A 17,857-nucleotide genomic window follows, 5' to 3' on the forward strand; every position below is an offset into this window, starting at 1 on the left:
ATGGCGGCCATCTTGGTTGGTTGACCGGGTCACCGGACACAATTTTTAAACTAGATACCCCAATGATGATTGTGGCCAAGTTTGGTTTAATTTGGCCTAGTAGTTTCAGAGGAGAAGATTTTTGTAAAAGTTAACGCAGAACGACGACGGACGACGACGACGACGGACGACGACAGACGCCGGACGCAAAGTGATGAGAAAAGCTCACTTGGCCCTTCGGGCCAGGTGAGCTAAAAATGGCTTGTCGATACTGTAAATTCAGAAATTTGTGTGACGTTTTGAAAACTCAGAAACTCACATTTTAATGGTGGGTTGAATTATTTGAATGTAGCATTTCTTTCTTGAAATTAAAATAATTGATTGAGTTTTTGTTCATTGTTTAAAAATTGTAACAATAAATAGAAGGAAGCATTTGCCAATTTACACTTTCATCTTAAAATGATTTGGACTACTTGGTGTCTGTTATATATAGGGTTTAAAACATTGACGACAGAAGACTGCAGTCTTAAATCATGTAGCTATCATGGCTAATGAGACAGATAACTTTCTTATTTTGTCACAAAAAAATGTTGTTTTATAAAAGTTGACTAGTAACCTGCTACTGTCAATGATTTAACCGTCTGTCTCATAACAATTACACAACAATAAGACAACTGATACCCAGTGTTTTAAACTGATACCACCATTGTCGCATATCATAAGTTTAAATCTGGTGTATCTTATCATTTCTACCATTTAAAACAAAGGTCGTGTCGGGTGGCCTTACAAAAATATCCATTTCTCCTCCTTCTATATGTTAATTTCGTCAACAGATCATTAAACTTAATATTTATGACATGTCAGATCCATTTAAAAAATGCTAAGAGCTGTAATTTTTAACGACAATAGTTAAATGATCAACTGCTCATCAAGACCTTAATAGGAAATGCCTTGCTGTCTCATCTTCAAACAGATAAACAAACCCTTTGTACAGATGATATCTAAAGAAAATGCATTTTATTTCAATTGTTTCAAGATAAATGAAACATAACTAGTAGTTAAAACCAGCTTATTTCTTGAGAGAAACTAAACCTTGATTAAAATCAGCTATATGACACTGACATACTTGGGGTGGCCTTTAAAACTAAAGTTCTGCAGTAAGCTAGACTTTTTGCTCAAGCTATGTAACTGTATGACTACAATGTGAATGATATCATCTGACCTAAGTGACCTTGTGATTCAATATATGGGGTGGAAGTTATATGCCATAATCTCAATAAATACTGTCAAATATCAACAACATTTCATCAATTTTTATTACACTTGAAATAGTTCCTAGAAGCTCTTTCAAGATTCAACTACTGTCTACCAACCCCAAGAAAAAGTAAAGGGTCCTGTTCATTGCATATCTCTTATCACAACCCATCTTGATTAAAGTCTTTAAACAATTCACAAGGGTTATTACTACAAAAAAAAACACATCATTTGTACTTGGCATTTACGCCAAACCTTTCACATTCAATAAAAATATACATTTGCATTTCATAAAATGCACTTAAAAAATTTGATTTTTAACTCTTTTAAATGATACATGAAAATTGATTTTGAAAGCATGTCAATAGCTCTTACAGAGCTTTAAAATCCTTTGAACAAATAAAAATTAAAAATGTTTTCGTCAATTTGAAATTTGTATGCTTTCTAACTTGTTTTTGTTTGTGTATTCCTTAGATATGTTGAGATAGCCTTACAATAAACTTTTTATTCCCGCTGCCAATCAAATATTAGACATAATCTATATTTAGCTGGAGGACAAGATTTTACGATAACGGTTTAAAAAGAGTAAGTCATTGAAAATCTCACAAAGAATATTGTATTAGTGTTGTAGAGTTTTGATGCTTATCCAAACCACATTGAAGCAAAAGTGAATTGCTGTTATTACCCATTTGTTGTAGCAGAATAATAGAAGACTGTTCGCTACTCCTCCCCAAATCGTTTATCAGCTTAAACCACATAATCATTTTAAACCACACTGTTGAATTTACTTCACTGCATCCATGCGTGAAATTGTCAAAACGTAATTACATTGAACAATGTACCAACCATATTTATCAAAAATCTAAATTTACAAAATAAAAAGTTAGACAATAAAACGTGTCAATCAAAAATTTAAATGGAATGTCAAAGCAAAAAAAAAATTTAATAGTGGCAGTAAGCAAACAAATTATTTAACAGTAAATTTTTAACTTTTTCGGGGCTCATTGATTTTATATTCTTTAGACTCAAATCTTTAGGTGTAAATTAAACTGGGATGTCAGTACCTCAATAATGATTTTATAGAGTATTTATTATGTGTTAAATGTAAATTCTTTAATACTTGTATTAATACTAAATAGTTTTTACTGAAGTGATAATGATTTACGTCTAATGTACCAATCAATACATGCATTCAAGAGAAGATTAGTAAAGTACTTGTTAAAGTCAACTATATAGAAAAGGTTTCTCAAAGGAAAGAGTTAACCAACAAATATGTTATCAAAATGTATATAGACTGCAAATTTCTGTTAAAAATCTAAATAAGTTGAAAATATAAAGACTATCAGGAATCATGTGACCTGAGATATACTTAACAAGGAGAAACACACATAACCGGAGTTCATTGGAGAAATTCATGATTTTATATTGTTAAAATACTTAAGCGTTGTCTTTTTCTAAACCTGCTAAAAATTGGTTTATTTAGTATTGAAAATTGACTTTCCTGGACATTCTAGTAGCAGTATCTAAGTCTGGTAACACCAGATTCTGAAACCTTTTCCTTGATTTAGAAGCATTGGCTTTTTTCCTATGATGTCATCAATAGATGTTTTCATATCTACATAGACAATGTGGTTCGAAAGTGGTAGGAAACCTCAGGTAAAATGCAAATACACATTAGCATTATAATGTTTAAAATGTGCAAAGATTAAACCAGTCTTGTTGCTGGTTCAAGTCGATCATGTCTGTTTTTCGTAAACTTTATTGTTATAAATTTGGCTGTTAGTTTTCTCATTGGAATTGTTACACATTTGTTCATGTCGGTGCCTTTTATTGCTGATATATAATATACCGTAAAGTGGGTTATTTTTTCTGGGTGTAAATTTGCACTTATTTTTTGCAGATAGTACAAAACTGCCAAAATAAATTCCCCTAAATTAAGGTATACATGCAGAGGTAATGATAAAAGTTTTAAATCCAACAAAATAATAACCGCCAAAATATTTCGTGATGAAAATCGTGAAATTTTACACTCTCTAAAATACCCCGCTATACAGTATTAATTCTTTATATCCAGTTATCAATGAACTCTGATTGATTAGTTGTTCGGCGCATTCACCCAGGAAATCATAAACCATCTCTTAATTTTAATATTTGTTTCAATAGATGTCCTGGGCCAAAGACAGGAAAGGTAAGCTTCATTAATTATAAAATCTTACTATAAAATCTTTAATTTAGTCTTTAGTATCAGAGACATATATATTGTCTGTTGTAGTATAGACCCCTAACTTAACAAATATTGTCAAACCACATGATGTGAATTCCGAATAGTTTAGATTTAATTTTTCATGCAATTTTTCAATTATTTTAACATAAATCTTTCCCAATTCACAAGTTTTAACAATACTATAACTTCTAAGTTTATATGACACAAATTCACCTTTAACCCAAAAGACAATCAACTTTCTCTGATGTAGAATGGCCCTCAAGGAAAATGGAAAGTTTATACAATAAAAACAATTTTTCTTCTTTAATCTGTTTAGCGTGAGTGTTTAATCAAATACATTATCCTAATTTATGTGACAAAAATGATTTCTGACTAGAAAACACTTCAGAATGTTTCGATTTTGAAGACTTATTTCCCCTTGGTGACCTCAATAGTTAAACAAAATCCACCTTTGTTGTTACTGACAGGTGTCATGAAGGAAAATACAATATTAGTTTTTGATGGTCCTCCACTGAGCCATGAAAATTTGACAAAAATTTCAATACCTTAGTTGTAAATCTTTATAAATTATTCTATTATTTCCCTTGCAATGCAGGTAAATTGTATAGGCTGAATTCTGTATAAGCTTGTGTATAAGCTTATAAAGGTGGTCTCCACTCCCCCCAAACAAATTTTACAAAACTGTTGTGAAAATCCTAAATTTATTGCATGGTTTTCATTGTTAAATAAAAGATTTGCAGATTAAAGTGTTTGATATTCTCTGGTAGAGCTGACAATATAAAGGATGTTAAGCCTCTCTCCGTTTACTTGTATTACTGGTCGATATAATGCTTAATTCTCACAGTTTTTATATTTTAGGAGAAAATTACTTTCATTTCTTCATCAGCATGTTTAAGTATTGCTGTCATACATGTACTAACATATGATAGTGGAAATATATTTCTCCTAGAAATGATTGTTTTCTTCTGGTGATATGGCAAAGATGCATTAGTAGACTCAGGGCAGAACTGAATACAATACCACCCATACACCACAGGAACGGTTAAGTAACTGATATACTTTGACTGTCAACTTGGTAACTCTGACTGTTTTGCCATATTTATCTACCGAGACAATATGTTTTGGACTACATGTATTATGATATATATTTTTATCAATATTTAAATTTAGTTTATGACTAATATGAAAAGAAAAGGGTTTTAAAGCTTAATGTCCAAAAAATTTCCAATGGAGAAACATTATTTTCAAAGTTAAATTTTCAATTTTCTAAGATTAAATGGTAGAATCAATAGCATCATTAAAATGTTTAAAGTCTTACATCAGTGCAAGAGTCAATTTTTTTCTTTTTTGGAGTAGTTAACCACTGTGTACAACATTTAAAAGCACTGTATTTTTGACATATACCATTTTTTTTTACATTTGCCCAGAATTAGTAAAGATTTTTTAGTCTTGGGTATACTTAGACAAGGCTATTTCTAAAAGTAAGCAAATTTTGAGCTAAAATTGAAACTTGTCAAGTATCAAACTTGGTTTTCCATAACTTGAATAATATAGGTAAATCTGAGGTACTCATTCCGAATTTCAAAGGGTATCGAATTATACAACAATTTTAAGTGGCAACCTCATATTGATAGTGCTATTATTTACCTACAGTAACTGTAACTGGAAAAGAGGTATTAATATTTACAAGAAACATTTTGTACCACAGCTTATGAAGAACACCTGGAAAAGTAATACTGGAAAACACTATTAAATCATGTCAACCATCAACTTTAAATTGTTTTTGGAGTATTTCTTAAATTTATTTCACTAGTACAACATATCATAACAATATTAGTAGACTTCATTACACCTATTATCATTAAGGTGAATATGGGTACTTCAAGTCTGGGAAGAAATCCCAACTAGCTGGATGGAATGTATATATATAATATCAATAAAGCCTGCACATGTAAAGTACATGTATGCACATTTACATGTATAGTTAGTTAAATATAAAAAACGGTAATATACAAAACGTTAACTAACTTTTTTCAATTCCAAGTATTCATTGTGCCATTCCAGATATTTTCCATGTTTTTCATCTTTAAATAAAATTGTTATAGAGTACGTTTGTTTTTAGAAATCACAAGGAGGCTTTTTGTATGAAACGTCCATTATTATTAAGCAAATTTGTGCAAATTTGAACACATGGGCTTAATAATTTCATAAGAGCAATTGCCTATTTTTAATAAAGCACTTCATCCTAAAGTTATGACAAGTCAGAACCTTTATATCTTCCCCGATATATCAAATTATCCATGTCTCCTTTCTATTAGGGTGGGACTGTTTTAGAAAAAAGCCAAGTACTTGCCCTTCTATCATATGTACCTACTAAATCAATCACCTGCAGACTACATAGACTCAATCCCTTTCAATACCTCTGTAGCAAAGGATATTAAGTGGTGGGAGGGATACCATTGATAGAACATTCATTGAACATGTTGATAGCTACATCTTCAAGACTTCAAGGTTCAAAGAGATCAGCTATAGGCTCAGTATGTCTCTTTATACTGTTTATTGATGTCATAAACATATAATCTTATCTTGTTAATTAATTACAGCTAATTAGACCATGTTTTACTCAGGAAAACACAAGGCCAGATGTGGAGTAGATCTGACGAAAATAAAAAAGGTATGCACAGGGAAGGAAAAGAAAACAATTAATTGTAAGCATGCAAATTCCATTAACCTGCTTGGAGTTTGTGTTTAGTTTGTTTTTTACAGCTGCTTTTCTGAAAATGAGTGTCTTTCATTGTTTAAAACCAAGTGCTCTGGTCAGGGGTATCTGACTAAAGCATTACTTTCAAACCATACCAAGATTCCTTTTCTACGGATGGTTAAACTGTAGACACTCTCTAGTTCGGAAATCTATGTCCTAGAGGCCAGTCAGTATAAGACAAAACAGGGTATTATACACTATACACTAAGTGTTCTCTTCAGAATACAAATAGATATCTAAAGTATTTCCATCAATCAAAAGAAAACAGAAAAATAGTGTAAGAGAAAGTTGTGTGTCTAAAGCACTTTTCTAGATTTATACCATCATCAAGTTTGTTCAAACCAGAAAAAGTTAAAAGTATGGTTCCTAATTTTCTTTAATATCAAAACAATCCTTGAGTACTCTGTGGCTAACTCTTTGTACCATATTACCTTTTCAGATGAAATAGAAAACACTCTCATTTAAACCCTCTATGAAATATTTTTTTATTAATTTCAACCATATGGTTAATTTCAACAGTAAATATACAAGTTTTAGAGTTATTTATCTTTCCTGCCAATTAAATAATCTATTTTCTAATATTTTTAGCCTGTTTATCTTATTAAATCTACCAGCTTTTTCAATAGATTGGTGTTGCTAAAACAGAACTTCAATATTTGTTGCAGTAATGAGAAAAATGTGATCCCCTGCTTAAATATTGAATCATTTCTGTCAGGACATTTAATTTAAAGAACAATAGTGTCACAATGGGCATGTTCATACAAAACCTAGGAAAATTTATAAAATTGAAAAAGTGTCATGTAAAAAAATAACTCAGTGTCAAATTGTAAATATTTATTACAATAAATTGCATTCAGTTAGTCATAGTAAAAAATATGCTGCACTAAGAAAATATGCTATATAAAATCTTTTTTTGTTGTGTATAAATAGTTCTGATTCCAAGAATTTAATTAAACTAAAACTTGAGAAATGACTTTACAAACTTTTTTTAAAAAAGTAAAAATTTAGTATAAAATATATACATACTCCTTCTAGAATTTAAACTCTAAGTCAGTAAGACCATTAGAGTACATCTAAATATAATTAACACTTTGACAATATGGTTAACACAACATTAAAATATTTTTTTTATGATTTTAAAAGAGAAATAAATTGAGGGAATATACCCTTGCTTGTGATTGTGCACGAGTTAATTTCCACATACAGATGCAGGATTTAACTGGATTGAGGCAAACTTGACAAGTTTGGTCTTGATTTTAGATTTTTGGTGTTTTAAAGCACCGCATTTATGCTATTTTTAATGGAGGAAGCTAGAGTGCCCAGAGAAAACCACTGACCTTCGATGGGAAAACTGACAATCTTAGTCAATTAGAATTGGAATCAAGTGCACCCGCTTGAGCAGGGGTTTGAACTCACAACCTCAGTGTTGACTGGCTAGTGATTACAGTAGTAACTACTTGGACCACTCCACATTGAGGCAGACTTGAAAGTTAGGTACAAAGATGACAGATTCAGTCACTTTTCAATTTATAAAGGGGCATAAGTCAAGAATGGCAAAAGTATCTCACAAACTAATTTCAAACTAGATGTGTGGGTAATAAGCATTGTGTATAAGGTTTCAAGAGGCAAACTAAGTGAGAGAATGGAAACAAAAAAAAAACAGCAATTCTAATAAATAAAGGCTCGTGAAATGTAAAAATGACACAACCCAATTTCAAACTTGATCTGTGCTTGGTGATAGTTGTGTATAAGTTTAATAACATTTGGAAAGGCAAACTAAAGTTAGAGAACAGAAACAAATTTAGGGACACACAGACAAGACCAACAGATGGACAGGACTGTGACAGAAGGATAACACTTTAAGCCCCCTCCACCATGGCATGGGCATTAAAAAGGACTTTGCTCTTTCTTTAATGTTACCTTAGGATAAACTACAGTTAGGAACCTTAAATTGCATTTTAAGAATCTCATGATGTAAATGTGTACAAGTCACTCCTATATAGAAACTGTTAGAATAGATAAAGGAAGATGTGGTGTGAGTGCCAATGAGACAACTCTCCATCCGAATAACAATTTAAAAAAGTATACCATTATGTTAGAACTCTGATTGAAGACCCATTGAAGTAATTTTGGCTCAACGGGGAAAAATAACATGTATCCGAAGTTCATATTCTGAACAGGAAGAATCTCAGATATCATTTCCCAGTTCAATACAACTATTATGTTTGTAGCTTTTATCTGACTTTGTATTTGAAAGTCATGCAAAGTTCAAGAAGAAACACCTGCCCTTGGTACCAATTAAAGCATCTGAAAACTGACATTTGACATTTACAAAATGTCACCTGTTGCTCTTATGACCACCACCATAGGATGAAGACGCTGGTGTCAACAAACTATTGTTACATAATGTCACCTGTTGCTCTTATGACCACCACCATAGGATGAAGACGCTGGTGTCAACAAACTATTGTAACATAATGTCACCTGTTGCTCTTATGACCACCACCATAGGATGAAGACGCTGGTGTCAACAAACTATTGTTACATAATGAAAGACACAAGAAAAAAACAAAATAAATATTATCAAGTTTTTCTTTACATTTTTAGATCATGGTTGAGAACATACTGAAATTTTTTTCAAACTTTTTGCAACTTTAGAACCTTTGTTAAAAGTTCCCACTTGAATTGGTTGAAGTCAATTTGCCTGTACATCACTTAAATGCTTAACAAAATATTGAGGAAAACCACAAATGTCCCTGTAAAGAATTTATAAGTAGTTGAGAGTTTCTTTAACTGACCACTTCCATTCAAACATAATTTGTTTGTTAACAACACACAAACACCTTGACCTCTCAGATTAAAGACTACAATTAACTCTTTAAATCTCAGATGAAAACTTTCAATAAAAAAGATTGTATAAATGAACAAAAGATCTTTTAAAAAAAGATTCCCCCTCTAATCACATGAAAAAATAAACCAGTTAAACATCAAAAGTTGCAAAACAAATGTGAATCTAAACTGTATTGACAAACTAAATAAATACAATTGACAGCTAAATTAAAGTAGCTAAATAAAGCTGACCAGGTACCCAATGTTGACACTAATGGACACACTATTTGCTTTTTACTGCCATCTTTTTAAAGTTACAATAATCGTCCATTTAAAACAGCTATCTGCTACTGTATTAAACATTTGTTTGGTACAATGCCTCTTCCTTGGGCTGTTTGTTTAAGCCCATTGACAAACTTTCACTTTTCATTTGCTGAAAAGTCAACATACTTCTTGAGCTTTTAGGGAATTAAATTGAACACAATTAGGCCTTTCATTATTGGTTTGTCACAGAGACTGACAAAAATATGTATTATAAAAGGCGTCACTTGTCAGTTTCAAGTAGATAATTGTTGAATTATTCACATTGCTAATTAGGCCTCCTTGAAAATTTTTGCAGAAACATAATTTGACTAAGGGTTACTTAAAACATGTACAAGCCATTCCCATTGTATGAAATTACTTTTATGTTTTCAAATAATATAAGATATTTTAAAGTACAATTAAAGACCCAAAATATTAATGCAAATAAAGGAAAACTTAAAAATAATTCCAATAATTTCGTCCTAAACATACTGTATTGTGAGGAGATTAAGATGGGCAACAATTACCATGCATTTCTAAATCCATTGACTCTTATTTTTTGTGCATTAATTTCAATAAGTCTACTTTGCCATCTTACACAAAAATTAAATTGTTAATTTGTAATTTAATACTTAATTAATGCTGCTGAAGATATTGTGAAAAGTTGCTGAAGACATTGCAAAAAATATTAAAACCATAATTCTTCCCTCTCTGTAGTAAGTATACATCATGTCTTCCACCAAGATACATACTTAGTGATGGAAGTTTGGTGGCAATATTTCTATAATTCATGTCATAAAGAGACTATATTGAGAGTCATAATTCCTGACTAAATGCCATGCAATGTCAAGATACAGAAAAATGAGTGTAAATAATTGATGTTGTTGCCTTATCAATTAATAATAAACCTCACTCATTCACAGAAAATTAATCTTTTAATATTTCTACTCTGTAAGCATATCTACTGTAAGACTGGCCAAAAATTAGTTCATTTTATAGGACTCAAAAGAAATATATAGATAATGTACCGGTATACCAAAATTTAAATATAAACCAACATTTAGCATGGAAGTGATAAAAGTAGGATACCTGAAACATTGAACTGAAAAGACACGATGGATTCATAGGGTCACCATCCTCTGTCTTGTCTATGGTTCCTATCCAGAAGAAAGAGCAATGACCGAAGAAAATGACAGAACTGGTTATGTCAGATTGATGATGAAAGAGGTGACAGATCTTAGAAATCAACTTTTCTTGGCATTATTTAGAAGAAAAAAACAAAAGAGAGATGTAATATACAAGAGGAAAATTCAAACTGACAATGCAATGGCAAAACAACAGTACACAAAGTACAACATATCTATTATAACTAAATACAAAGCAACCCAATCCACACCAAAAACTGAGTGGAGATCTAATAGTATTGTGCTTCTGAAGGGTAAGCAACCCAATCCACACCAAAAACTGAGTGGAGATCTAATAGTATTGTGCTTCTGAAGGGTAAGCAACCCAATCCACACCAAAAACTGAGTGGAGATCTAATAGTATTGTGCTTCTGAAGGGTAAGCATAAGCAGATTGTATCCTCCAGAGTTCCATAATTTTAAACTAGGAATAACATACACGCTTCAGAAGACAGATAAAGTTGCTTTTAATTTATCATATAAATGTGTTTATTGTATATAATATGAAAATTATAAATAATTACTGGAATGAATTGGAAATATCTTAATGACGTATATATGATCTGGTAGCTTAACAATGTTGTCAAAAACTCATGGGTAAACTGATCAGGAACTCTTAGAAATACATTTTGTACCAAGAGGCCTATTACAGACAGCTCACCTAGAAACACTCTCTGGCCAAGGCAATATTAACAAAAGATACCAAAAGTGTGCAACATAATATTGTATTCAAGTCAATGATGTCAAATATGAGGCTATTAAAGCATTCTACTTAGAAAAATAACCTGCAATATTAGTCGCTTATGTTTATCATTCCAGTTCCAATTGATGGTTTCCATATATTTAATTAAATCAAATAAAACTTCTTCAGTCTAAGTAAAAGATTTATATTTTTTAAACTTTGGTTGTTGTTCAGATAAAACATTGCCAGTCAATCAGAAGAATAACCCAACATGGCTCCTATTATTGTCAAATTGTTTATATACAATGTGAATAAAAAAATATAAATGTTAAATTCAGCATATCAGATGAAAAGATCATGAAGATAGGGCATGTTTAATATTTACATGACTGAATGTTTACATCAAAATGACATTTTCCTGACGGCCATGTCTGTCCAAACACAGCCATTATTCTGACTTTTTGTGCAAAAAATTGCTTTCTATGTACATGAACATGTAAAAAAGCCTTCAAGATTAAAGCTTTTGTCTATTGGATTTTACAAATTGTAAATAGCAAATTGGTGTTCAAATTAACAGTTGGTAGTAAGAAGGTAGACTAATTATAATCATCATATATCATAAAGATTATAATTTGAATAGTTATTAATCATTGCTCCATATATGGAAGATGACTTTCAAAACAGTGTATTTAGACTTTCCTTCAGAGACGTCTTATGTCAGAACTACAGACACCAACAAAGGTCATTTTTGTTGTTTAGTTATGGACAGTTAATCAGGAACATGACTCATGCATTCTTTAGTTTAATTAAATCACTTTTTATGGTTAATTTATTAAAATATAAGACATTTGAGGGCTAATTAAATTAAGTTAATGTGATTTAGTAATTTCCTTGTAAATATTAAACACTCTCTAATATCCTTTAGGGAATATCCAACCAGTCCCTGAAATTCAGTAACTGTTTTTTTTATTTTTTTTAGATGATTGATTTGTTTGACACTTAAAAGATACATCCTTTCCATTCCCATAAACTGTCATGTTTTTTCTAATACTACAAGCACTTAAAGGTGAACGTGCATAGTTCCTGATGTATAATTTTTCAATTACTTATTTCAAGTAATAGTGTTTTTTTGTTGTTGATTCTATTAAGTAATAGTACTAATTACCAATCTCAGAAATATTAGTATTAGTAATTAAGATGACATGGTCTTAATTTTCACAGAGATCTATGTTTTCTGCAGTTAGCTGTTTTCAAAAACACTAAGACGTCTCTTTTTGTTATATCATTGAAATCAATTAATAACAGGCATTCCAAGAATATTGCATGGCAATACATAGTCCCCTACTGAATTGCCCAATTGACTGATGAAGAGTGCAAACCTGAAGTTTCCTTCGTGGTACGAGACTAACAAAAAGGTGGCCAAACTTACCTGGAACAGATGTATTCACACAACGCCAAAACTCAATCTGAAAAAGAAAAATAGACAAACTTAAGGACAAGAAAGTATTCAACGCCAAAACTCAATTTGAAAGACAAATAGAAAAACTTAAGGACAAGAAAGGTACACCATTTTCCCCACTGCAGTTCTTAATGTGCTAAAGTTTTGTTTATATTCAACTGTTCTCAACAAGTGAATATTTATACCGCAAGGTAGGGGGGAGTCAATACATGGTTGTACATATATCTTACCAGATGATATTAGGGATGCTTTGTTTTGTTATTTTCTAATTTTGTTTAATATGGCCTTGCATACAAAATTTTATGACTATGGCCTATATTTGATCATTTCCACAATCAATTTCAAAAATTAAACCTGACATGTTGTCAAATTGCATAAAGTCTCAATGAATAGTTTCAACCTAAGTTGACTGTGTGGGGTGATAAGCTTCTTACAAATTAGATAAAAAGGTCTTTACACTAAGTTATAATGAATTTATTAAGGGTCCAGGATTACTTATTAAAATTTAACTTTTCCCTTTTACTTGCAATTTTAAAGAATTCTTTTTGATACTTTATTGATCGGCCACCAACAGATAACTTGAGTGTTAAAGTATGAGTTATGTAAAAATTGTAGTATTTCCTGATTATTTTTTTATATTTGATTTTTTTTTGGCAAAAAAGAAATTGAACATTTCAAATTGTAATCATTGAGTGATTAATGGCCATAATGACAATTTATCTGTTTACATGTCTTTGTTTATGTTGTGTCACAACAACTGACTGCCATCAACTGGCTATTCAACTTTGTGAAATTTCCGCTTTTATGTATGAACATGCCTACTGTAGACAGAACTTAATACTAGTTTGATTTTGTAAAGTTGAACAAAAATGTGAACAAAGTATGAAGATACATGTACAATAATTATAGTACAATTTTTTGACTATGTCTCACAACCAGTGGCGGATCCAGAAATTTTCATAAGTGGGGGCCCACTGACTGACCTAAGAGGGGGCCCTCTCCAGTCACGCTTCAGTGATTCCCTATATAAGCAACCAAATTTTTTTCCCAAAAAGGGGGGGCCCGGGCCCCCTGGCCCCCCCCCTAAATCTGCCTCTGACAACAGCCTACTGAATAAGAAATCATTAACAGATCAGCTAGGAATTACTCTTCTTGCAGATCCTCAAACAAAAGCCATCAACACAATGACTCTGTACATATCTCTTAAGCTAATTCATCTTCCTGTCAACTAGCATACAGATTTAATTAAAAATAATTTTTGTTATGTTTTGAAGTACTTTGAGAATACCAAACTGACAGGTGTGATTTATCTAGTTAGTGTGTATATATTTGTGTGTGTATGTTGTTTATGTGAGGTTATTCAAAAGGAAAGTTGATAACTGCATAATATGAATATAAGAAGTAACGACAAACATCTACTTTATCATATGTGAATGCATAACCCCATTAAAAAGTCTGCCTTATCTAAACAATGCACTTCCTATAACTCAAGAATAACAAATCTGCAAATATCAAAATATTGTAAATGAGGTGTAAATGATTCAAATCCAATAACTTTATGCAATTTTGAAAATTGTAAAAAATTAAAAGGCAGACAAGTTTTATTGTAAAAATTCATTAACACATTGTGACTTCATTAATCAAAAGTTTATTTTCAGATTATCTAATGTTACAATCACCATTATTAAACTGGCTTATTCTAGTTATGGTTCTTTCTTTCAATGCCCCAGTTAAATACCAGAGATTTGGAATTTCCCAATACAAGACCTCAGCATAATCAATTGTATTTTCCTGCATTTACCCTTCTGGAACCTCATTTATAAGTATCCTTTAAACAATAACAATTTGCCTGGTATTTTCTATCTTTTGGTGCCATATTAGATGCTATCGGTATCAACTGTACATGATTTAGGAAGACATGTTTCCATTATTTGAAGCTTTGGTCAAATTGCAGATGACTAATATATACTAGTAATTCAATTGTTCAGCTACAAGTCTGATTTCTCATCATCTGGGGCAACAATAACTGGGAACTTATTATTTAAAGCCATCATTGAAACACACATTGAAAATAAAGCATACAAATTGTATTATATAATATATAACAACTGAAATAAACAATATACTGGGGATTCATTTCTTTAAGTGGGTATAATTTTTCGTATCCATGGAAATCCACTAAAATTTGTATTTAATGAATAATAATAAATCCACAGTATATGTGCACACTGTGGTTATAAAAAAAGATCCTGAATTTTTATGGACAGCTAAATGAGGTTTTATAACTTGAAATGTACTTTTTTAAACATGCAAATTTAGCTTAAACCCGATTTTGATCTTTTAAAATGTTCATTTAAAGACCCCTCCTTTGATTCCCTCATAGAATTTCCACAAATAACATGTAAATCTAATCAAAACAAAGAAAATGTATGTACTTCTTCATTTATCAAGATAGGCACAAAAAACTCCCCTCTAACAAGGCTTGTATCTCCCCTGGTAATCTATCCCAGAACAGGAAGTCTTGATAGTGCTCTAGGTTTTCAGGGTTAAATGCAATCTAAGCCTTGATTATTTCACATGTCAAAAATATTCTAGTTTTCTTATTTTAATTTGTAAAAGAAAATTAACAAAAAAATGTGTATCTCCTTGAAGAATGTTATTTTTTAATGTTCTATTTTCTATTACTGTATTATCGGAATCAATCTCACTTTTTCTTTTCTCTTGCGTAAATCAGGTGAAAAGATAAAAAGTCATTTATCAACAAAAGTTTTGTTGGCAGTAAATTTCTATTACCTAAAAACTTATTTTAAAAATTTTGTTTAAAATTATAAATTGATAAATCAATCAAATCAAGAACCCATAAAGGGCATCATTTTACAACACAATATGATTGGAAAAAGCAAAACAGAAAACTAATACATACTTTAACGTTATGAACAGGATCAGAGCCTAACACAACATGTGTTGTATTTTTACTAGTTGAGACCCTGAAACCTATAGGGTTTACAACGGAATCATTCAGGTTACAAGAAATGTCATTTTTTCCCCTTTTTTATCCCATGATTTTCTTATTTAGCTTGTACTATTATTTGCACATAAACAACAATATGGCTACACCTTGATTGAGGGCAATGTTATGATGACCTCTGGCCTATTTTTGAGGGTTTTAATTGTTGGGTTGCTGTCTGACTGACATTTTTCCAATATCAAACTGGACTTTTAATCAATATGTAATGGACCAACTTGAAGAATTTACAAAAATAATGAAAATGCTTAGACATGTAATACATACAAAAAACCTCTTTATTTCCTTAAAATCTCATACCAAAATATCATTAATTTAGTATCAATCTTTCCTTAATCTCTTTTGTCATTTAAAAGAACCCTCAATATCTTCAAAAATATTTCGTCTTTACTTAAGATTTTGTCAAATCAAATTTTCAACCTACTTAGAAATATAATTTGTCATTCAAAGATCAAAAAGTCTGTCAGTTTTGATCCTAATTCCCAATAAAATATTTGAAAAACCTAGGGTAGTGTGTTTTGATTAAAATGAACATCAGGAGCCCAAAAGCTCTTACCCTGTTTTTTTAAAGGTGTGTTAGTTTACAAATCTTATCAATTTGCTATCAATTGTGAGTCCGTTTACAAATCAATATTATTCTATTCCAATTAAAAAGACATGCCGGAAATCTTATGTCATGAAATAATCTTACTGTTAAAAAGACTCATAGATATCAGAATAAATCTTGGCCAGAGGTACAGTCGCCAAAGGTTAATTAAATACAATGTCTTTCAGCAGGTAGTACCTGACAGAAGGGAGTTGATAAATTACATGCATAAGCTTAATATTAACAATTAGTGTTATTCTACAGTCAATTCAAAAATATATTAGGAAGAACTTCATTTGGATAAGAGGGGTGAGGGGGAGGACACCTAATCCTTTATTTCATATTTCAACATTTGTAATGCATTTTTTGATTGAATTGAAGTTACATTAATTACCTACATGAAATGATTGTTAATTATTGGAACACAGGGGAAGACAAGAGTCTAGAAATATTCTTTATAATGGACTTATTTAAATAATATTTGTTAAAGGTGTAAGACATGAGTCTGTTCAAAATACCTACAATACCACTATTATAAAACTTTGAACATAAACAGGGCTCAAATTGTTCAATTAATGCAATATTGCTGAGTACCCCATTCTAAAAATTTAACTTCTTTACGATGGATGACTTCCCAAAACTATCCAGTTCTGATCTATTTGGGCCCTGGAAATTATTATCACATTTCTTCCTCCTTTTCTAAGTAACTGTGTATCAATGTAAAGTATAACTTGACTTAAACAGAAAATTGTTCATTCAGGTTTTTTCTGTCAATATGGTTCCATCATTTGTAAGGCTTTTTGTTTCCATGGAAATTGATGATAATATTTACGTGACAGGATATTAACAGACAATAAAATGATTACCCTTAATAAACCTGATGGGATCTTAAAAGTTCTGACAGCAGTAATTCATACTGAGGAAAATTTGTCAAAGTCAAGAGTATGGAAACTCAAGGTATTTATAAACTGATCTCTAATGGACACAGAAATAAATAATCTTTGCAACAATATTCATTGCAAAGGTAAGACCTCCATTACTAAGAGCAAAATCCATATAACATACACAGCTATAAAAGTCCCTGAACATCGACGGTCCTGCCCCTCCCCCTTTTCATGGGAAAAATTTGGTTGATTATATAGCTAATCACTGAAGCATGACTGTAGCAGGCCCCTCTTATGGCAGTCAGTGAGCCCCTCTTATAAAAAGTTCTGGATCCACCATTGCTGAATGAATGCTTTTGGATTGTGGAAAAATGCTATATCAGGTATACACATGTCCTTGGAGTATAGTTGATGAATACAGTGTTTTACTAACTTGGAACAAGTTTACAATGCGGTACATGTCACCTTTTCTTATTAAGCCTTATCACGGATGTGTTGTAAATTAGATTTATTTTTCAAAGACGGGGGATATTGGGAGGTTGGGGACATGAAAATGGTGAATGAATCAGAAATCCAGGAAAAATTATCAATTTTCAAAATGTATAAGTTTGCCAAAATCCTCTCATGAAACAGCTGAACATTTAATTGACATGAGATAACATTATAATAGTTTTATTGTATTCATTAT

The 17,857-nt window shown here is 31.2% G+C and overlaps 1 protein-coding gene across 1 annotated transcript in view; it reads right to left on the minus strand.

Moving 5' to 3' along the window:
* Window positions 1-17,857, minus strand: part of LOC143064606 (reversion-inducing cysteine-rich protein with Kazal motifs-like) — a 64,091-nt gene that overhangs the window by 32,430 nt on the left and 13,804 nt on the right. Inside the window, exon 4 of the mRNA XM_076237539.1 lies at window positions 12,645-12,681. Within this exon, the coding sequence (XP_076093654.1) occupies window positions 12,645-12,681 (37 nt within the window). The remainder of the gene's footprint in view (window positions 1-12,644; window positions 12,682-17,857) is intronic.

Source organism: Mytilus galloprovincialis, chromosome 2, assembly GCF_965363235.1.
Source record: "Mytilus galloprovincialis chromosome 2, xbMytGall1.hap1.1, whole genome shotgun sequence".
Lineage (NCBI taxonomy): Eukaryota > Metazoa > Mollusca > Bivalvia > Mytilida > Mytilidae > Mytilus > Mytilus galloprovincialis.